The sequence below is a fragment of the Lipotes vexillifer genome, unplaced genomic scaffold, assembly GCF_000442215.2.
Source record: "Lipotes vexillifer unplaced genomic scaffold, Lipotes_vexillifer_v1.1 scaffold90, whole genome shotgun sequence".
Taxonomy (NCBI): Eukaryota; Metazoa; Chordata; class Mammalia; order Artiodactyla; family Lipotidae; genus Lipotes; species Lipotes vexillifer.
The window spans coordinates 3,992,030-4,014,447 of record NW_006782310.1 but is presented as its reverse complement, the minus strand read 5'-3'; the positions used below and the strand labels follow the sequence as shown (position 1 = coordinate 4,014,447).

The 22,418-nt window shown below is 48.6% G+C and overlaps 1 protein-coding gene across 3 annotated transcripts in view; it reads right to left on the bottom strand.

Moving 5' to 3' along the window:
- Window positions 1-7,742: 7,742 nt before the first annotated feature.
- Window positions 7,743-22,418, bottom strand: part of MAPRE2 (microtubule associated protein RP/EB family member 2) — a 162,935-nt gene continuing 148,259 nt past the window's right edge. The window contains exons 6-7 of one of the 3 annotated variants that reach the window (XM_007455196.1): window positions 15,662-15,820; window positions 7,743-8,307 (exon numbers count right to left, since the gene is read on the bottom strand). In XM_007455196.1, coding sequence (XP_007455258.1) covers window positions 8,233-8,307; window positions 15,662-15,820 — 234 coding nt within the window. In that variant the 3' untranslated portion in view covers window positions 7,743-8,232. The remainder of the gene's footprint in view (window positions 8,308-15,661; window positions 15,821-22,418) is intronic. The other 2 variants (XM_007455197.1, XM_007455198.1) reach the window with 2 other exon arrangements.

The following is a 22,418-nucleotide window of genomic DNA, read 5'->3' as shown; positions in this document are numbered from 1 at the left end:
TGTTAACCTTATGGGGATTCCCTTGTATGTTATTTGTTGCTTTTCCCTTGCTGGTTTTAATATTCTTTCTTTGTATTTATCCTGTATGGGACACTCTGTGCTTCCTGGACTTGATTGACTATTTCCTTTCCCATATTAGGGAAGTTTTCAACTATAATCTCTTCAAATATTTTCTCAGTCCCTTTCTTTTTCTCTTCTTCTTCTGGGACCCCTATAATTCGAATGTTGGTGTGTCTAATGTTGTCCCAGAGGTCTCTGAGACTGTCCTCAATTCTTTTCATTCTTTTTTCTTTGTTCTGCTCTGCAGTAGTTATTTCCACTATTTTACCTTCGAGGTCACTTATTCGTTCTTCTGCCTCAGTTATTCTGCTACTGTTTCCTTCTAGAGAATTTTATGTTTCATTTATTGTGTTGTTCATCATTGTTTGTTTGCTCTGTAGTTCTAGGTCCTTGTTAAATGTTTCTTGTAGTTTCTCCATTCTGTTTCCAAGGTTTTGGATCATCTTCACTATCATTACTCTGAATTCTGTTTCAGGTATACTGCCTATTTCCTCTGCATTTGTTAGGTCTTGTGGGTTTTTACCTTGCTCTTTCATCTGCTGTGTATTTCTCTGTCTTCTCATTTTGATTAACTTACCATGTTTGCAGTCTCCTTTCTGCAGGCTGCAGGTTCGTAGTTCCCATTGTTTTTGGTGTCTGCCCCCAGTGGGTGAGGTTGGTTCAGTGGGTTGTGTAGGCTTCTTGGCGGAGGGGACTTGTGCCTGTGTTCTGGTGGATGAGGCTGGATCTTGTCTTTCTGGTGGGCAGGACTGCATCTGGTGGTGTGTTGGGGGTGTCTGTAAACTTATTATGATTTTATGATTAGCAGAGACACAGCCTCTCAGCTAATGGGTGGGGTTGTGTTCCTGTGTTGCTATTTATTTGGCATAGGGTGTCTAGCACTGTAGTTTGTTGGTCGTTGAGTGGAGCTCGGTCTTAGTGTTCAGATGGAGATCTCTGAGAGAGCTTTTGCCATTTGATTTTACGTGCGGTCGGGAGGACTCTGGTGGACCAGTATCCTAAACTCGGCTCTCCCACCTCAGAGGCTCAGGCCTGACACACCCGGCTGGAGCACCAAGACTGTCAGCCACCCGGCTCAGTAGAAAAGGGAGAAAAAAAAGGAAAGAAAGAAAGAAAAAATAAAATAAAGTTATTAAAAAATATATTATTAAAAATTAAAAGGTAGTAAAAAAAAGGAAAGCAACCAAACCAAAAGACAAATCCACCAGAGGGAAGAGATATGGGAACATATATATATGTATAACTGACTCACTCTGTTATAAAGCAGAAACTAACACACCATTGTAAAGCAATTATACCCCAATAAAGATGTTAAAAAAAAAAAAAAAGAAAAAGAAAAAAAAAAAAGGAAGAGAGCCACCAAATCAGTAAACAAATCTACCAATGATAATAAGCTCTAAATACTAAACTAAGGTAAACAAAACCAGAAACAAATTAGGTGCAGAAAGCAAACCCCCAAGCCTACAGTTGATCCCAAAGCCCACTGCCTCAATTTTGGGATGATTCGTTGTCTATTCAAGTTTTCCACAGATGCAGGTACATCAAGTTGATGGTGGAGATTTAATCCACTGCTCCTGAGGCTGCTGGGAGAGATTTCCCTTTCTCTTCTTTGTTCTCACAGCTCCTGGGGTTCAGCTTTGGATTTGGCCCCACTTCTGCGTGTAGGTCGCCTGAGGGCATCTGTTACCCACCCAGACAGGGCGGGGTTAAAGTAGCAGCTGATTAGGGGGCTCTGGCTCACTCAGGCCGGGGTGGGGAGGGAGGGGTACGGAGTGCTGGGTGAGCCTGCAGCAGCAGAGGCTGGCGGAACATTGCAACAGCCTTAGGCATGCCGTGTGTTCTCCCGGGGAAGTTGTCCCCGGAACACGGGACCCTGGCAGTGGCGGGCTGCACAGGCTTCCCGGGAGGGGTGTATGGATAGTGACCTGCGCTCGCACACAGGCTTCTTGGTGGCGGCAGCAGCAGCCTTGGCGTCTTAATGCCCGTCTCTGGGGTCCGCGCTTTTACCCGCGGCTCGCGCCCGTCTCTGGAGCTCCTTTAAGCAGCGCTCTTAATCCCCTCTCCTCGCGCACCAGGAAACAAAGAGGCAAGGGAAAGTCTCTTGCCTCTTCGGCAGGTCCAGCCTTTTCCCCGGACTCCCTCCCGGCTAGCCGTGGCGCGCTAACCCTCTTCAGGCTGTGTTCAAGCCGCCAACCCCAGTCCTCTCCCTGAGCTCCGACCGAAACCGAAACGGAGCCTCAGCTCGCAGCCCCGCCCGCCTCGGCGGGCGAGCACACAAGCCTCTCGGGCTGGTGAGTGCCGGTCGGCACCGATCCTGTATGCGGGAATGCTGGTTGGCAGCAATGCTCTGTGCGGGAATCTCTCTGCTGTGCTCTCCTCCGTGTCTCTGAAGCTTCCCCCCAACCACCTGCCGTCTCCGCCAGTGAAGGGGCGTCCTAGTGTGTGGAAGCTTTTCCTCCTTCACAGCTCCCTCCCAGAGGTGCAGGTCCCTTCTCTATTCTTTTGTCTCTGTTTATTTTTTCTTTTGCCCTACCCAGGTACGTGGGGAGTTTCTTGCTTTTTGGGAGGTCTGAGGTCTTCTGACAGCTTTCAGTAGGTGTTCTGTAGGAGCTGTTCCATATGTACATGTATTTTTGATGTATAATCGTGGGGAGGAAGTTGATCTCCATGTCTTACTCCCCTTCCATCTTGAAGCTATCTCTGCCTCATGGTTTTTTGTTTTAAGCTCAGGTGACTGGACAGTGTCTGTGTCTACAGGACAGGAAGGTCCCTGAACCTGTCTTTGAGACAGTTTAGCTTATGAGACATTTTCTTTCTGTGACATAACTTTCATGCTGGTAAAAAACTGTTCCATTGGTAGGAGGCTACATTTCATTTCACCTGCATCATAAATGTATGATTGGAAGAGAGTGTCCTAGTAGTAAGCTGTGAATTTGAATTAGACGAAAATTCTGAAATCATTTATGGGAACTTTTCATTACTTCTGTAATTTCTGAAGCCTCATTTAAATGGTCAGATTTGACCAAAACATTTTAGTGAAGAAGATAAATGTATCTTGGGGCTTCCCTGGTGGAGCAGTGGTTGAGAGTCCGCCTGCCGATGCAGGGGACGCGGGTTCGTGGCCCGGTCCGGGAGGATCCCACATGCCGCGGAGCGGCTGGGCCCGTGAGCCATGGCCGCTGGGCCTGCGCGTCCGGAGCCTGTGCTCCGCAACAGGAGAGGCCACAGCAGTGAGAGGCCCGCGTACCACAAAAAAACAAGATAAATGTATCTTAAAAGAAATTTTTTTTAAGTTATAATATACAGGTAACCTTTAAGACTGAAAGGAATACCATAGTGTAAAATATGAGGGGCTCTTGCTACACAGAAAGAAATGTGTACTTTATTTTCTGAAAAAGAATGCATTCAGGTACTGGGCTAGTTTGTAATGAATAGCATAAATTCAAAGGTACGTTAATGTGCTCTTGCCCTTTAAAAACAATTTACACCCTGTCTTGATAAAATAGTTACAAAATATAAAAAGAAACCTGTTTAAGAAATTAAAACTTGGCAAAATTTCAACATTTTAGGTCAGTGGAAAGAGAGAAAAAGGCATTCAACAAATAAGCTCCAGCTGGGCGTTCCATTTTTTTGTTCCAATCCTAAACCCAACAGGAGGAGGCAAGGCCTTAGCAAATGCACCTTCTGTGTAAGCCCTACTGATACACTATGGGGTCCAGGTCACAGTCTGGGGGAAGGGTCTGCCCTTGGGCAGTCTTGTGACCTGAAGTCCTGGTGCCATCTGAGGGTCAAGGGTTCAATGGATTTTACGCTTTGCCGTCTGTTAGGCAGTAAAGCCCGAGCTCTTCCAGTGAATGGAGAGTGTCTCATGAGTTCCCAGTTCAGCAAAACAGGAGCTGTTAGACATCCAGGGAGCTGCTCTGTTCTCACACTTGGTGCTGTTTGGCGACTCTGTGTCAGTGCTGACAAGTTGGGTCAGTGAATATTTACTCGTAATAGCAGCCTAAACGGTCACGGTGGCTGTGTTCTAGCCATTAAGAGGAAGCATAAGAAAGGTCAGAGAAATGAAGTTTGTGTTTAATTTTAGAGAACTGGCATCTTGTAACTCGAACTTAGTGAAAGTATATTAACTTTTTTCCCCTCCTTCTGGACTCATGGGCCTACGCATAATACCAGTAGGAACACCTCAAATTTTTATCGATGATCTCAGATTTAATGGAGCAAACATGTTATCTCACCACTTTTGAACTGTTTGTGATGTGTTTAGAGTCCACCAGTGTGCCTTTTAAGTAAAATGAATCACATGTATTCTTGACTATTTGTGCACAAACGTCTAAGATCTAGTGTTTAAAAGCCTGGGGTTGGTGAATTAAATGGAAACACGTGTGCTTTGAGCATGAGCTTTCCCAGCCCAGGTAACGGTTCAGACTTCCATCACAGAAGTACCCTGTGGAGTAATGTGTCGGTGGAGAGCAGTGGTGGTAGCTTTGTTATTTTCCTGCTTCTCTGCTTTTAAAAGGAAAGGGCCTAAAGGCAAATGAATGGAAAACAGTTGCCAAAGGACAGTATAGAAACACAACTGGGCTCTAGGTGGTGCTTGAAAGCAAGTACAGTAAGGCTGGCATCCTTCAGGGTAAAAGGGTGTCAGCTGAACCTCAGTAACCTGGAGGCTCCTGGGCAAAGTCTTCAACAGACTGTCGTCACCTGTTCTACAGGGTCTCCGGGAGGGCAGTGGGCCAGTTCAAATACATTTTTTCAGTTATTCCTGTAAAGTTGGTATTATTCCATTTATGTCTATAAATCATCACTGTTAAAGTCAGCAAGCTGGTAGCCGGGGAGGGAGGAGGATACACTTAATCAAAGAGCTTTTGCCAGTCACAGGTCGTTTTGCCACAAAGCTTTACATCGAAACACCTGCCTGCTTTTGCCCAGCCTTTGTGTCGTCCAGATGGAGCAGGTGAACCTGTAGGAGCGAGGCCTTTGTTTGCTTTGCAAGTGGAATGTTTCCTAAGGGAATGAATGGTGTATCTTTCTTTTTGGTAAGAAAATATTTTTGGCAGAGTTTTAAAAAGGTAGTACAGCAGCTACATTGGATATCAAATACTAACCTGTAATTCCTGTTAAAACATTTGCCGTCAATAAAAACAAGGCCCCCCACCATGTAAATCATAATAAAATGTGGGCTCTATGTGTGAATTTACATAAATAGCCTATTCGTATAACCGTGCTCACTCAAAAGGAAACCTTTAGCATAAAAATTTAAGACTCTTTAGATCCAGGCTGATTTTAACATATACCTTTTTTTTTTTTATTAAATATGTAAAAAGATAAATGCAAGTCAAGTTATTCACATATTCAGACACAAAAAACTATTCTACCATGCGACAGTAGGTGGGTAATGTAAAATGAATGTGATACATCTGAATAAGACTTTTTCATCTATTATGTCATTACTTATCTATATTTATAATTAACAATACATATGTTTACACTCCTTTCAGTTTACATTTAATATATAACAAAAGCTTTAGGATGTACTATTTAGTAAAAGTACTTTGAATGCATATTAAACCTTAACGGAATAATGGAAATACTCACCAGGGAAGGGAGGAGTTCTTGGTTCCCTTCTGGAGTTTACTTCTCTCGGGTCAACAGGGTGTGTCTTTGTCTTTTCTTTTTCTGCTTTTCTGCTCTTTTCTCTTTACCCCCTGCTTCAATCACTTCCTACCTGATATGAGCAGTGGAAGTACTATAACCAGCTGCGGCGGGTGTGAAGGGGACTCCAAGACCAAAGTCTGGCTTCTGAGAGGGAGGAGCAGAGCACACACCAGGGGATGCTTCTCGGCCCAGCGTGACGACGCGTGACGGGGTCCACAGAGGAAAGCATGCACTGGCTGCCGAGATGAGAGAATGATGGGGTAAAGCCATCAGGGAGAAAGGAGCAGTCCTGGGAAATGAGAGGTGGTCTGCACAGAAGCTGGGGTGCAGCCGAAGAGGACTGGGATACTTAGCTGTCAAAGATTCCCCAAAGCATCAGTGATGTCCCAGGTGATGCAGGGCAATGGAAGACGTTTCAGATGTTGACTGACAGAAAGAGAAGTATATAGCTCCTCTCTAAATAAATAATAGTCTGCCCCAAGACTCCGGGAAGGAGAAGGAAGTAGGATGACTGGCGAAAGTTGTCTTTGCCAGATATATGGCCAGTATGTTTGTAGCTGAGAAAGTTGGGGATTTGGGGAGGAACAGAGTGGCTGAGTGTCACTGGTGAGGCTTATGCACGTTACCCAGTAATCATGTGCACCCACATGATGGGAGTGTGGTTCCTGATCCACCTGGCACTGGGTATTACTGACACGTCCAAGGCAAGCAAAAAACTGCCCAGGAACCACTGAAGGATCACCTGCATGGAATTATTGTGCCTCTTTACAAGAGCTGTTTAGAAAGAAGGAAACTCAGTGAGTGCAACAGGCTTGGCAGGGGGGCGGGGGGGAGGCGGAGGGAGGGGTGGGGACGACACACTGTTAAGCACGATGCTGTGTATAGCACGACCACTCCCTGCGACCAGGTGTGGGAGGATGTCACCGCCGAGAGCCAGGCCGTATTCCAGCCTGAGAGAAACGAGCTGCCACTGTAGCGCAGAGCAAGCAGGAGAGAGAAGAAAGGGAAACCAAACCCCATGAAACATCTGTCCAGTTCTGCACAGTGTCCTGTAATAACCTCAAAAATACAAGCAATCTTTTTCACGTTACTCAGTAAATACCAGTCTGCCACAGAAGATTTATTTTGAGAAGACTTCTTTTGGTGGAAAGCTTCAATGCTAGAATTTAGAATTAGTATTTCATCAGTTAATAAAGAAATGTCAAAGCTTTATGATACATAATTCAGAAATTTATTTTAAGCTTTTCAATTAAGAGGAAAGTGGGGTGGGCACACTTGTTTGCTGTTTTTGTTGCACCTGCTAAGTCAAATAACAAGTGAAAGAAAATCTAAAGTCAGACACCGAGTGAAATGAATGATCCAGGAAGGGAACCCATCTGTCAAAGGGTGGGGTGGGGAAGAGGCAAAGATTTGGAAAGATACTAAGAAAATGTGCAAATATTAGTTAAAAAAAATAAGGAATGCTTTTGATTCATTAATGTTTCCTCTGTTTATGAACTGCCACGATTTAGCGAAGGTCAATGACAAGGAGGGCCGTAGTACTGAAGAGGGGGAATTCTTTATTCCAGAAGGCATTGCGAGTCAGATTTTCCTGTGCTGTCATTCCAGTGTCAACACCAGACTTCAGAACCAGGATTCTCCCTTGGGCTCCCGCTCCTACTCATAAGGTCTTCACTCCCAGCCTTCCAGCAAGTGTGCAGCATGATGCGGGACCCTGCCGCCTGGGGCTGCACACCCTGAAGTCATTCTTTAGTAGGAATCCCCTAGTGTGGATGAGAGGATTTGGGCTGAAACCCACAGGAGGAGGTGGGAGGACCTGTGCCCATGCAGACCCCCTCTGACTGCAGACAACTGATGACAGCTTTTGAGGAGAGTGGCTCCCCACCAAAGAGGACCCTGAGAAAGAAAAGAGCATGAGAATCTGGGTGGGGGGAGGCGAGGGAAAGGGCAAGCAGTTAGAGGGCCAAGTCGAGATGGTGTTTTCCTTGAGTGAATGTCTTTCAAAACTAACAACATACTGTGTGGTTTCCCTTTGTTCCAATTTATTATTTGACCAAATTTATGTTCAGAGGTTAGACTTGCAAACATCAAAGCACCACAAATGTGTGTGACATCTAGTGACACTGGGTTGAGAAATGCCAATATAAATACCATATATCAAATTACCATTGTTTCACACCAGGATAAAAAGGGGGTGGGGTGGGGTGGGGTGGGGGTGGGGACAGTTGTTCTGGAAAGAAATGCAAAGAGCAGAACCAATCTCAAGCAGCCAAGTGGTGAAGTTGAAGGTATGTGACCCCGTGATGTCTTGGGGAGGCTGCCCACGGCCACGGCTAGTGTGTCTTGGCGAAGGAAATGGGAACCGAGCGTGGTGGCTGGCATGGGTGCCGGCGCAGTGATGGAACAGCAGGCTGGGAACAACTGGTTTCTGATGAGCTTGAGGCCACAGGTGTTCCAATTCTCCAGAAGAAAAGTTCCCACCAGAACGGAAGTGTGGAGAGCTGCCGAGACGGTTCAGTACTCTTCCTGCTGCTGGGGCTGCTGTTCGTGGACTTGTTCCTCTGCTTCCGGCTCCTCCGGGTGGCCCTCCTGTGGGGCAGGGGGAGAGGTTTCAGCTGAAGCGGTTCACTGCCGGCAGCCCTGCAGCGTTCCCCAGACCCACCATCGCTGCACAGCATGGCATCGCCACGGCTTTTGCCACGCAAGTGCCTCCCCGCTCCCAGGAGCCCAGGCACACACACAGGGAGGGATGCCTTCACCTTCCCGCCCCATCAAAGGAACGGCCCATTCTGGAGCGCGGCCAGCAGGCTTTAGGCACCACGTTTTCCTTCTGACCATTCTGGGAGGACGTCATCACAAAACATACATCCTTTCCCACCCGCTGTACGACAGTAAACCAGATGCAAGGGCTCAAGAGCGTCACAATAACCACGAGTGAGCCTGCTGTGACACAGCACAGGGCCCCAGGCCCCTGCAGTGTGTCCGATGGCTTCCTGTTTCCTGCCCTGCTGTCCTCCTCCTCACCTGGTAGCATGTTTGCTTGAAGCAGACTCCTTGTTATAATCTGTTACTCACATGATGCAGAGAAGCAGCTCGTTAGAGTGGGTAGGTAAGGAAAGGACAGTAACTATGGCTCTGGGTTGCCCCCAGCCAGACCGCATCTCCAACAGGGGAGCTCAGGAGCTTGTGCTCAGGGACTTCGGGACATCTATTTTGGGTATGTGAGGACTTTTTTTGCTTACTTTCTGATGGTTGAGGTGTTCCTCTACTTGGCTTCAAATGACCTATTTACTCGCATATAACCCAGGGAAGCACATCACGAACATAAAACTCCAGGGAACGTAAACCCTGGTCAGCTGTATCTGCCAATTCTTTTTTTTTTTTAATCTCACAAAGAATAATTAGCTCTTTACTACCCAAGCAGAGGGAGTGTAGCTAATCAATAGGGCCGACTGCTCCCTCCAGAATGCACAATGCTTTTGTGATGCAGTCGGGAGCGTACGCTGGGACGTACAGACGTGCTTGTGTTCGCTTGCACTTTGCACACCCCCTTTCTGTCTGGCCCGTATTCCCTTTAGCCAAGGACACACCCATCAAGATCCAACTCAAATACAGCAGGATCACTTCCCCCGATTCCTGATCCAGGATGCTCTCCCTCCTCCTGCATTTTGTTTCTTCCTTGGCCTTAAAACTTTTGACTTGTAACCTTGTCTTGAACCTTGTGGCCTCATCCACTGGATCCTGAGGATACTGAAGTCGGGATAGGGCCTCATGCATCTGTGTCAGACCTTGCCTACTGTACAACTCAGTGCGTGTGTGTCAGGAAGAAGACATCAGAGAGGGTGCAAGAACAGATGACCCAGACTATCAGCCAAGGTCACGTGCCACTTATATTCTGAGAGGCAGCATAACGTCAAGGTTATAAGCATGGAACTGGAGTTCATCTCCCAGATCCATTATTTACAAGCTGGGTGACTTAACTGTTCTGTGCCTCGGTTTTCTCATCTGTACAAGTGGGGGATAGGACAAAAGTGCCCACTTAACAGAGTTTTCAGTGAGTGTCATTGATCAATGAATCAATGGAGTCACTGAATTCAACAGGGAACTCTGAGTTAAAATAGGTGAAGTGCCTAGAGCAGTGTTTGGCACATAATATAAGTGTGAGCTGTGATTCTTTTTTCTTGGTAACTCATTGGAATATGTTCTAGAAGTAAAAATAATTTTTTAAAAAATAGTCTTTCCTATGACAAGAGTAGAAAATGACATCGTATTGAAGACTTGGGCTCAATTCTAGCACCGTCCCTTACTGGCTTGATGTCTTCAAGAAGCACATTATTTAATTTAATAAATATTAGCTCACCCCATGACCACACCCCGTCATCATACCTACAACTGCTCCACCTCTGAAATGTGAAGGCCCAAATCCTACTCTCTCTGCCCACATCCTGCTGTCCTTCGGGACACCTCGCTCCTTAATTCCTTAACCACGATGTCCTTTGACCTCAGAGCCCCAAGCCCCCTTTTGCTCCAGGCTCTGCCAGCTCGTCCCCGGGCCGGCCCTGCAGCGTCCTCCACAAGCCTCTTTGCCCACCGCTCAGCACACGTGAGGGTGGTCCTCTCGGCTCAGTTAGTGCCTCAGGGACGGAGGTGCCCTCCTGGGAGCAGGAGAGCACCTCTTGCTGGGATAGAACAAGCGAGGAAGAGCCACCGGCCTCCCTCTAGTCCAGGGGCAAAGAAGGAAACTCACGCTCATGGGAACTGACCAGGAATGTGGACCAGGAACTCCGGGTGTCTGCTCTGCCGCACGCTCCTCCCCACGCCTTTCTCACTGCCTTCACCCCAGAACGGATCACTCCTCTGAGCTTTACATCCTTGACTCATGCTTCCATCAGGTTGCACACTGCAGCCCTGTGTGTGTATGGGCGCGTGCTCGTGTGTCCCCACTGGCTGGCTCCACGGCTGCCTCTTCAGCCAGGCTCTGAGCCTCTGAGTCCCTTAAGGGGTAGAGATGTTGTATTCGTCATCCTAACCTTTTAATGCCAGTGTGGTGCCTTCCGTATCATATTGCCCAGACTTCAGCTGGTCTGAAGTGCACTTTTCTTACATAATCGTTTCTGCGAGTGTTAGGCTGCTGATGGGAAGATCGTCAGAAATGATGATCTGTTTGACATTTTACGGAAAATCTTATTTGCTCACATCGTGGACTTCGAGTTAACTGTGAGATAATGGATTTAATTCAGGACTGAAAGAAGACTTGGATTCAAGTAACCGTGGGCCTGTCAAACCGGCTGTGGGATGAGAAACGCACTAGATAAGGCTCCCCCTCGGGCCTCCTTTCCATACTTGATGAGCCAGGGAGTGGGTGCGGTGCCCTTGTCTCCAGCTGGCCAAGGGCAGCTCCCTCATTCACGGTGCACCGCTGTGAGGTCATGCATCTCATCTGCAGGAACTGCGGACCCCAGAGCACTCTTATTGGGTACCGCGGCTATAAAGAACAAACGTCCTGGGTTACCAATGGATTGCTAATGCTTGGGGTTCAAATTAAGGTGCTCTGAAAGTCTGGCAGGAGGCACCTGTAACTCTGAGGCAGCTGTTGCACATCACCACTGGGAGCTCCCCGCCCACAGTGCTGTGGAGGCACTCACACACCCAAACGATCTTTCTCTTATGCCCCACGCAAGACTGAAGAACTTAAACGCACAGGTGGGGAGGCGGCCAGGCGAAACCTAGGCCAAACATGTGACTAAAGCACTGGGGCGCCACCTACTTAATTAATTAAGTCTAATATTTGCATATCAATCCACTCACAGCTGTGAGTGACGCTTTGGAGTTCCTTATTCTTGTAATCATCATTAGAAGGAGAAGCAAGCAGGAAGACAGTACCGAAGAATGCTCTCAGCTACTGTGGGAGAAGAGCGGGGACAAGGGGGGGAGGGCCGTCAAGAAGCTGGGCTGCAGGGAGTGGGGAGGGGGCGCGGCTCCCACCTTCCCAGATGTAGGAGGCTGCGCACAACAGGCTCATCTGCCGCCACTCACACCAGCGAGTCTGGCTGTTCTTTCCTCTCTGCTTTGTTCCTGCCATTTCCTCTGCTGAAAAAGTACTCCCCCGTCTTACCTCTGTAACTGCTGACATTCCTAATCATCTTTCCACGTCCAACACAAATGTCACCTTCTCTGTGAAGTCCTTGCCTGTCCCTCCAGGCTGTCTTTATGTGCTCGCCACACAAGTTTATTTATGTCTCCATTACTGCATTTATCACAACCTGACCAGTTCCAGTTAGTGGTGTCCCTGTCTGTCTCAAGGGGACTGTGAGCTCTTCTAAGGCAGGGGCTGTGTCTGTTTTCTATAAACCCAATGCTGCGTCCAGTGACAGAAATGCAGGCTGAATTCAAAAGATGTGGGCTGAGGGGGGGAGTATCTTTAGGTCATTCGACAGTGGCTTCCGTGACAGGACCTCAGGAAACAAGTGTCTCAGTATTAGCAGGTGACCCTCAGCCTACAGATCCACAGGGCAGCATCTAACCAACGACGTTAAGCCCAGACACCTGTGGCCCTTAGTTAAGTAGTAAAGATAATGAGAATCATAATGAGAGGCACTGGACAGCCAGCTGGCCATCTGCTCTGGAAACTTCCATTAAGCTTCTGTGACTGCAAACTGAACTGACTCTGTTTACTTCCACACTCAAAACTCTCATCTGGATTTCTACATCTTCCAAACATGTTATCCTAGGATTGCTTGATCACGAGAATCAAAGACCAGACATCACTAAATAAAGACTGAAGGAGGAGGCCTCTCCAGCGAATGCCTGCACCTGAAACGTCAATGTCGGGTCCATCTGTGGTGAACTGAAGAGCAGGCACTCACTGCAGCCTCTGATTCCTCAGCACCCCTCTCATCTCCAGGAGGGAGGCAACCAACCAGAAATCTCTGCCTCTCAGATGTGCACAGAAGTCCGACCGGCGGCATCATGAATAAAGTACTGGCATTTTCTCCCAGACATCATGCCCCCCGTGGCTGCACGTCCACCTAGCACTGAAGTGTGTGAATGGCCTGCAAACAGGACACAGTGTCAGGGTCAAGCACAGCGAGGGAAAAAGGAGGCTCCGAGAGCTTGCCGGTGGGTGCAGTGGCCCAGCAACCTCTGAGCACATTTTTTCCCAAGTGACGCCTTTCCTAGACAAGGGTGGAAGCTTTTTAAAGGCTCACTGCCTCAATGGTAGAAAGTGGATAAGCTGGGAGGCTACCACAGAATCAGGACTCGCTACGCTCAGGGAGGGAGGCAAACGCTTGCTGCTCTAAGGTGTCTAGGACGGTTCCATGAACCTCCAGGAAGGGAAGCAGAGAGCAGAGCAGGCCAGCCGCTCCTGAGCCTCTCGCCATCCGCCTCTGTAAGAAGTGTCATGTGTGTGCGTGTGCCGCATGGAAAATACCGTGCAGTGTCCAGGCACGTGGCAGACAGCCTTCACCTTCTCTCTATATAGAAACCAAAGTTTAAAAAAATGGGTCTTGTCACATTCTAAACAAGGACACTTGGCATATTCCAGCTTATTCTCTATAGAAAACTCAGCATAGCCTGATGTGTTTCTTTTGGAGCTGTCCAGACACAGAGTTGCATTAGAAGTTATCCTGGAATGAGAAGAATTAAGGCAGCAGCTGCATTTGAAGATTTTGCACTGGTAACCCACACGTGTTAAGTTTGTGTTAAGTCTGTTTTCTCTTCCAGATTCCAGTAGCCTGGTTACTGCCTCTAAATCTCTTCCTGGACTTTGGATACTCCTTAGCTTACACTCAACAGTGATGCCACTGTCTCTCTCTTCTCCCTGCCACGTTTCTCTCTATTTGATGACATCAGCACAGTGCCAGTCAGAACAACAAAGGTGGGTTTAGTGACACTACCCGCCAGAAAAAAATGGAGATTCTTGGCGGATGCTGAATTAAAGAGACTGCTCAGAGAAAGAGGCCAAGACAATACTTTTGAAGGTGTCAAACAACAAAACAAGATGAAGGGAATTATTTGGAGAAAATCCAGGTAGGAATTTGACTATTCCCTTCTTTACATACAGAACACATGCAACTCAATACTGTCAACTAGACAAAGTCTGTCCTGCAGTTTCCCCCAAGAGGTACCGCCTTTACTTTTTCCCTTCCCCATGGCACCCAATATACTGAGAAGCAGGGAACATAGTCCTTAAGATTCTGGGCTCTGAGTTAGAGAAACCTGGGTAGTGATGGAGCTGAGCGCAGTCATCCAGGAAGGCACCCCTGAACTCTCAGGAGGCAAGAGCTCTTGCCGAAGGCCAGCCCCGCCTGCCATTAGCTAGGAATTCAGTGGCCCTGCCAACCCTTAATTTGGAGTTCACCTAATGGCGCTCCCTCACAAGGACTCCTCCTTTGGGACAAGATCTGGCTCGAGGTTAGCATCAGAAGGCTAGAGGTTAGAATCAGCAGGGAGATTCCATCCTGCAAACCTCCTTGCTCCCGCGAGCGGGCACCGTCCCGGATGGGCAGCAGCACGGTTCACTCGGGCTCACGGGGCTGCTGCACAGACCTCATCGAATTCAGCCTCAAACAAGCTTGTGAAGAGAATAACCATAATTCGTCTAGCGCTTGACAGATGACAAAGCACTCTCTACATATAGAACGTCATAAAAATGCCACTTTGGGTGGTGCAGATACACACAACACAAACCAACCTTTGGTTTCTTCCGTCAGATCTGAAAATATTGAGAATGATATTTTGTAAAGCCGTTGCTATCTCTGGGACCTGGGCAGGCGGATTCCCAGGGCTTCAAGATCTATAGTCTGAGCTAACTGAGAAAGAGGTTTAAGAATATATACATATCTGGGGGAAACAAAAAAAGTGCTGGAGAGTCCCCAAACTCCAGACAGTTTCTTACCGTTTAGGAAATTTTCAGAGCTAGGATTTTAATCTTACACGGAGTAAACAACTGCCTGGTATTCGGCTGAAATAAGATAAAGTAAACTTGCTGGTGGCTTCCTATGTTCCGTGGAAATACCAACACACGTGCAACTCGACCACAGAGCCCTCAGGGCACCTGCAGGCCTCCTAATCACACCTACCCAAACACTTCCTCAGCCCCAACCTGGCAGCAGGACGCCTGCAACCCCGGCCCGTGCTCTCCTGCCTTTCACTGCGCCACCCTCATGAAAGTGAAGCCCCACAGGGCTCCCATTGTGGCTGCCAGGGCCTCTCCCTGCCTGTCTGGGAGGACTTGGGGTGACCTGCCTTGGGCTCTGCCGTTTATCCTGCCCCTCCCCCTCCTCGCTTCCTGAGACTCATGTTCCTCCACTGCTCCTCACATCGGCTTTCCATGCGGACGGACGGAGCCACATCCTGGGTACCCCCTCGGCACATCCACTCGTGGGGAGCAACCCTGGTGGGCAGGGCCTCCACAGAGGAGGCCTTCCAGAAGTATTTTTTCACAAAGGGCTGTCACACAATGCTGCTCTGTACTGGCAAAGTGTAACCAAGGCAACCAGCTATGAAGGAAAAAACAGTTGTGGGACTTCTGGGGATGGGAAAAGCATCTAGATTAATTTTTCCTTTAACCACATTCTGATCTGCGTGAAGAATCTTTGCACACATTCTTACTGCTCATTTGCTCAGAGAGCTGAAAACCACTTGAGATTTGGCTATGTAAGCCTATTTTTCTCAGTCGAAGCCCCCCGGTCCCCTGCCCCCAACAACTGGCAACCATCCGCGCATCTCTTCCCAGATTGATGAATGCAGGTCCCATAAGCATGGGTCAATGGATCACGACGATCGTGTTTATTCCTCTGGGAACATCATATGCACTGGCTGAGCTGCAAGCCTCACTCAGGTCCCAGGGCAGTATCTGAAGCTGAAGGCTCGGCGTCACTGCACTCTGACCAAGAGCATCACTCTGGGACACAAGCCTCAGGGCTCTGCTCACACTCACGTGTTCTTCCGAAGCGTAGAGGACTTCCATGAGTCGCTGCACGAGGTCATCGTTTTCCTGCCCGTGTTCCTGGCAGAGGAGCTCAATCTCTCTCAACTTCCCGAAGTAGAAATCCCTCTCCTTTTCCACGCCTTCAAGGGCAAGTTTTAATGAATGTACCTGTGAGGGAGGGAAGGTGGAAAAGAAAACCCTCAAACTACAGCATAAGAAATAAATGACCGACTGTGCCAGTGTATAAAGATGCGAAACATGAAAAGACAGATGTGCAAAAATAACCGTCGTGCAGGTCTGGGGAGAGATGAGGGGCTGCTGCTGGAGCTTGAGCCTGGGCCCTAATGCCCAGCTTCAACAGCACACTTGTCACTCCTGTCAACCGACCGTTTATACCCAGAGGCCCGGGGATCCTTCTGCCCGAGACAGTTCCACCCGGGCTCCGAGTCAGCCTTCCTCTCCTGGTAACTAACCTGGGTTGGGGCACATCTTTCCCCCAACTTGTTCATCCTCTACCGGGAGGGGAGAGGTGAGAGCGGGAGGAGGGAGGGGAGGGGAGGGAGGGGCTGGCACTGTGGTCCCTTCAGATGCGCTTTGCGGGAACCTCCTTTCTTCACGTCACTTGAGAGCCGCCCTCGACTTTGGAGCCCTTCATACATGTTCCTGAACCAAACTAGACAAATGCTCCTACTGAGGGACTGGGGCGTGGCTGCACAAGGAAAACTGGGCGAGACTGAAAGGAGGCTGAGTGGATCTGTCTTAATTCCTCTAGTTCTGGCTTCGAGCTCATCACGTGAAAGGCGGGAAGATGTGGAAGCTCCAGTCCCTCAGCAGAACAGCCCTCATTCCCTTTTTTCTCCCTTGATGCGGGTTCAAGGGCCTTGCAGCTTCTCACGGTGGTTATGGAGATGGCGCTGGTGAAGGGAAGAGGGCAAGGGTTGAGGCTGGCAGAGCTGTCACCTGGGCTGAAGAAACACCACAGGCTGTGTAGACAGATCTGGTCTCAAATTCCAGGCTGCAGGCTGAGCAGCTCCACACAGGCCCAAACCATCACCCCCTTCCTGCTCTCGGAGAATCCCTCAAGTTTTCTGAACCCTTTGATCATTTATATTTATGCAGAGAGTATCTTTAGGAGGTGAATTAGGTCTCTCATGGTTCTCCTCAGGAGAAATCTCTCTTTCAGTATATGAAAAATCACCCTTCACAGATTTCCAAAGATTACATTTGGAGTGGAAAATCTCTCTGTTTCTAGTAACTCCGGGCCTTGGTACATGCTATTTATGTGTCTGGAGTTATTGATTCATTCAAACAGATACTCAGCACATGCAGTGTCCGTCTCCTTGTGCACCTGGCAAACTTGTGTCCATCCAGTAAGACTCAGGGATATGGTTCTCCCTCAGAGTTAACCTCATTGATGCCCTCATGTAGCTGGTTACAAAGCAAAGGAGGATCAGTTGCTAACTTTTTTTTTTTTTTGGCCACGCCTTGCGGCTTGCAGGATCTTAGTTCCCTGACGAGGGATTGAACCTATGTCCCACTGCAGTGGAAGCACGGAGTCTTTAACCACTGGACTACCAGGGAATTCCCTCAGTCACTAACTTTCAACCCTTATTTCTGATAACACTATGGCTTGGACATTTGTAAAAACTGAAGGCAACCCAGTTGGCTGAATTCCAGAAGAAAGAAAACTGTTTATTCTAGAACCTCCCCCCCACCCCACCCAGACTCGACCACAGACCCATCTCAAGCCTGCACTGGTGCCACCAGTGGATCTGTGGTAGTTTAGGTGTCTGCTGTCTGCCAGCTCCCCTTCCCTGTGTCGGGCAAGAAGCGTCTCTGGATGCCTCTGACCCATGGAAACCAGGCTTGTCAGCCTCTCAAGTGCTGTGGTCTGTAAAGTGAACCAAGAGCTGAGGCTCTGTAGAAACACCCAGCCCAGGTTGGCCTGTGCTGCTATTCCAGATGCATGAGGTTAACAGATGCACAGCTATAAACTTTCCCTGGTAAAAACCAATAGGACCTAAACTACTTGATGAAAGATCCGTTGGCAAATGGGATGCCATTTTCACAGTACCACTCTGATGCCTCCTTGCTCCCGCACGTGTCATAGCAGGAGCCTAAGCAGTGGAGGCGATGCTGGGGTTGGACCCTTGAGAAAAGTCAAGGGGAAGTTCTCTTCTCCCAATTCTCCAAGGCTCAGGTGTCCACACACTGTAGATCCGCCCAGCCTTCCAGTCCGAGCCACGGACAGTGTCTGTGAGGGCTAACCAGGCCCCACTCTTCAGCCCCCGTGGTCCCCGAGCACAAGCAGGGACCCCATCCCACGGCCTGTTTGCTCACCTACTCTCCAGAAAAAACCCCTGATTATTTTAGTCACGTCTTTTCCTCCCCTGTGTTTTTTGGTTCATTTCTATCATTGAAATTCTCTAACACAGTGATGCTTTCATAGCATGTCACGGGAGACTGCCCAAATCAAGGCATGAGGCCAAGTGAATGAGAATTCTCAAAGTTTACGGCACTGGTCACTTTGTCTATTACCACTGTAATTCACTCTTTGGCCCGGGCATTTTCACTTGGCCCTTCCTTGTCTTCGTGTCCTCAATTCCAACACAGTGATGCCTGTGTGTGGCTCCCCACCAGTTTCGGGGAGCACCCTGTAGGCTTCGGGGACAGAAAATGGAGGGGGCATTAACACAGCCTTGGAAATACAGCTGAAGGAGGCGCTCAGTAAACAGCTGGTGAATGAAGGCTCACAATGTAGGATGTGTCCGACCTTCCCTCTGGGGGACAGATGGAGGTACGGGGACACTGTCCTCCACGTGAATGCATATGGGGGGACAGCCCGGGGGTGAGGCCTTTGGAAGTAATGAAGGAATTACAACCAGGAGGAGGAAGGCCACTGGAATGTGCTTCTCTGTGTCTTCTCTAGAGTGGCATTTTGGATGGGACAACAGTTTAGCTGAAGCATCGTAGAGGGCTGGGGCCCTTGGGGCTCTGTGTGTGATTGGAGAGCTACTGGGAGCCCAGAGCCAGCCCCAAGGAGAGGAAGTGGGGCTGGTTGGCGAAGGCCGTAAGCGAGAGAGGGGCGGGCAGGATCTCGAGGTTCCAATGTGTTTCTACTTTGGGTTGGAGATTTGGGAAACTGGGTGTGGTAGGGGTAGATGAAGAAACATGAGATAATAAAGATATCAAAAGATATCAAAAGAATCTGAGTTCCTAAGGAGAAAAGGGTTATAAATCTAAAGTATTACAGACCCACACCAGACTCTTTTCAGGTCTGCTTTGCCTAGAGCCTCAGGCATGTGGCCCAAGGCTAATTAGGGCTGTCCTAACTGCCTTTTTAAAAAAGATTTCATTTATTTATTTTTGGCTGCATTGGGTCTTTGTTGCTGCTTGCGGGCTTTCTCTAGTTGCGGTGAGCAGGCTTCTCACTGTGGTGGCTTCTCTTGTTGCAGAGCATGGGCTCTAGGCACGCGGGCTTCAGTAGTTGCGGCACACAGGCTCAGCAGCTGTGGCTCGCGGGCTCTAGAGCTCAGTCTCAGTACTAACTGCCTTTCATTCTAGAAGAACTCATTGCTGGAAATTGTATTAAGGGCTCAAACTGAGAATCAGCAGGTAATTAGAACATTCCACAGTTTCTAAATCAAAGTCCTACGCACCGGATGACTTAAGCTTTTACCTTTTTCATTAAAGTGTTCAGAATTGTAAAGAAACACCCTAGTTAAGCAACTGCTTGCTTTTTAACTAGATTCTTGTTTGCAAATATACAACTATCTCAAAAACTGTTTCCAGACTCTTGCTGGCTCATCAAGAATCAGATTAACCACCGGGATCTGCCTATGCCCAGTGAGTGGCTGGGAACAGCCTGGCTAAGCAGTGGAGGCGATGCTGGGGTTGGACCCTTGAGAAAAGTCAAGGGGAAGTTCTCTTCTCCCAATTCTCCAAGGCTCAGGTGTCCACACACTGTAGATCCGCCCAGCCTTCCAGTCCGAGCCACGGACAGTGTCTGTGAGGGCTAACCAGGCCCCACTCTTCAGCCCCCGTGGTCCCCGAGCACAAGCAGGGACCCCATCCCACGGCCTGTTTGCTCACCTACTCTCCAGAAAAAACCCCTGATTATTTTAGTCACGTCTTTTCCTCCCCTGTGTTTTTTGGTTCATTTCTATCATTGAAATTCTCTAACACAGTGATGCTTTCATAGCATGTCACGGGAGACTGCCCAAATCAAGGCATGAGGCCAAGTGAATGAGAATTCTCAAAGTTTACGGCACTGGTCACTTTGTCTATTACCACTGTAATTCACTCTTTGGCCCGGGCATTTTCACTTGGCCCTTCCTTGTCTTCGTGTCCTCAATTCCAACACAGTGATGCCTGTGTGTGGCTCCCCACCAGTTTCGGGGAGCACCCTGTAGGCTTCGGGGACAGAAAATGGAGGGGGCATTAACACAGCCTTGGAAATACAGCTGAAGGAGGCGCTCAGTAAACAGCTGGTGAATGAAGGCTCACAATGTAGGATGTGTCCGACCTTCCCTCTGGGGGACAGATGGAGGTACGGGGACACTGTCCTCCACGTGAATGCATATGGGGGGACAGCCCGGGGGTGAGGCCTTTGGAAGTAATGAAGGAATTACAACCAGGAGGAGGAAGGCCACTGGAATGTGCTTCTCTGTGTCTTCTCTAGAGTGGCATTTTGGATGGGACAACAGTTTAGCTGAAGCATCGTAGAGGGCTGGGGCCCTTGGGGCTCTGTGTGTGATTGGAGAGCTACTGGGAGCCCAGAGCCAGCCCCAAGGAGAGGAAGTGGGGCTGGTTGGCGAAGGCCGTAAGCGAGAGAGGGGCGGGCAGGATCTCGAGGTTCCAATGTGTTTCTACTTTGGGTTGGAGATTTGGGAAACTGGGTGTGGTAGGGGTAGATGAAGAAACATGAGATAATAAAGATATCAAAAGATATCAAAAGAATCTGAGTTCCTAAGGAGAAAAGGGTTATAAATCTAAAGTATTACAGACCCACACCAGACTCTTTTCAGGTCTGCTTTGCCTAGAGCCTCAGGCATGTGGCCCAAGGCTAATTAGGGCTGTCCTAACTGCCTTTTTAAAAAAGATTTCATTTATTTATTTTTGGCTGCATTGGGTCTTTGTTGCTGCTTGCGGGCTTTCTCTAGTTGCGGTGAGCAGGCTTCTCACTGTGGTGGCTTCTCTTGTTGCAGAGCATGGGCTCTAGGCACGCGGGCTTCAGTAGTTGCGGCACACAGGCTCAGCAGCTGTGGCTCGCGGGCTCTAGAGCTCAGTCTCAGTACTAACTGCCTTTCATTCTAGAAGAACTCATTGCTGGAAATTGTATTAAGGGCTCAAACTGAGAATCAGCAGGTAATTAGAACATTCCACAGTTTCTAAATCAAAGTCCTACGCACCGGATGACTTAAGCTTTTACCTTTTTCATTAAAGTGTTCAGAATTGTAAAGAAACACCCTAGTTAAGCAACTGCTTGCTTTTTAACTAGATTCTTGTTTGCAAATATACAACTATCTCAAAAACTGTTTCCAGACTCTTGCTGGCTCATCAAGAATCAGATTAACCACCGGGATCTGCCTATGCCCAGTGAGTGGCTGGGAACAGCCTGGGCACCTGGGATAATGGCTCTTCTCCCAGGGCTCCCCTGCTGGCGCAGTGGTTGCGGGTCCGCCCGCCGATGCAGGGGACGCGGGTTCGTGCCCCGGTCCGGGAGGATCCCACGTGCCGCGGGGCGGCTGGGCCCGTGAGCCATGGCCGCCGAGCCCGCGCGCCCGGAGCCCGTGCTCCGCAGCGGGAGAGGCCGCAGCGGCGAGAGGCTCGCGTGCCGCAAAAAAAGAAACTCTCCCCCTAACTCAGGGCAAGGGTGGGTGGTTTCTGCGCTGGGCCCTATGCTACCAATTATTTTATTACTTTTAAACTATGTATACTCTTGGGCAAAATTAGCTATTGTTAGTTAGAAAGCGTACCTAAGCTTTTATATTGAAAAATTCGAAGGCAGTAGACCTAGATTTACTGCAATCCTAGGGATATTAGATAAAAAGGAAAGTTCTATTTAACTGTGGGCTTTCTGATCCCCTATTCCTGGGTTCAGTGCTCCTGTGTACTTTCACTCTTTTTTTTTTCTTTTGGTTTTGAAAACAACAGAAATTTATTCTCTCACAGCTCTGGAGGCCAAAAGTCTGAAATCAAGATTTCGGCAGGGCCACTCCCTTTGAAGGCTTTTGTTATAAGAATCCTTTCTTGCCTCTTCCAACTTCCGGTAGCTCCAGGCATTCCTTAGCCTATAGCTGCGTAACTCCAGTCTCAGCCTCCATCTGTACATGGCCTTCTCTTCTCTGTGTCCTCTCCTCTTCTGTCTCTTACAAGGACCTTTTTCGTTGGATTTAGGGCTCACCCAGATAATCCGGGATGATCTCATCTACTGAGATCCTCAATTATGTGTACTTTCACTCTTGCGGGCAGTGTTCAACGTTTGGCTTTTGCTTGTGTAATAGACGATGGTGTGTGGCTGCTATCTGTAAATTCTATGAGGGAAGGGACGCTCTCTATCTTGCTGCCATTATATTATCAGCATCAAGTATAGTGCCTGTCACATCGAACAGGCTTAACAGATAGCTGCTGAAAGAAAGGAAGGAAGGAGGGAGACTAACCCCTGATGCCTTTAACACAATCTAGACTGGCTAGAAGTGGCCACGGTCTAGCCTGGAGCTCCTAACAGGCACTGAGGTGTACAGGAGGGGGAGGCTGGCCTGCA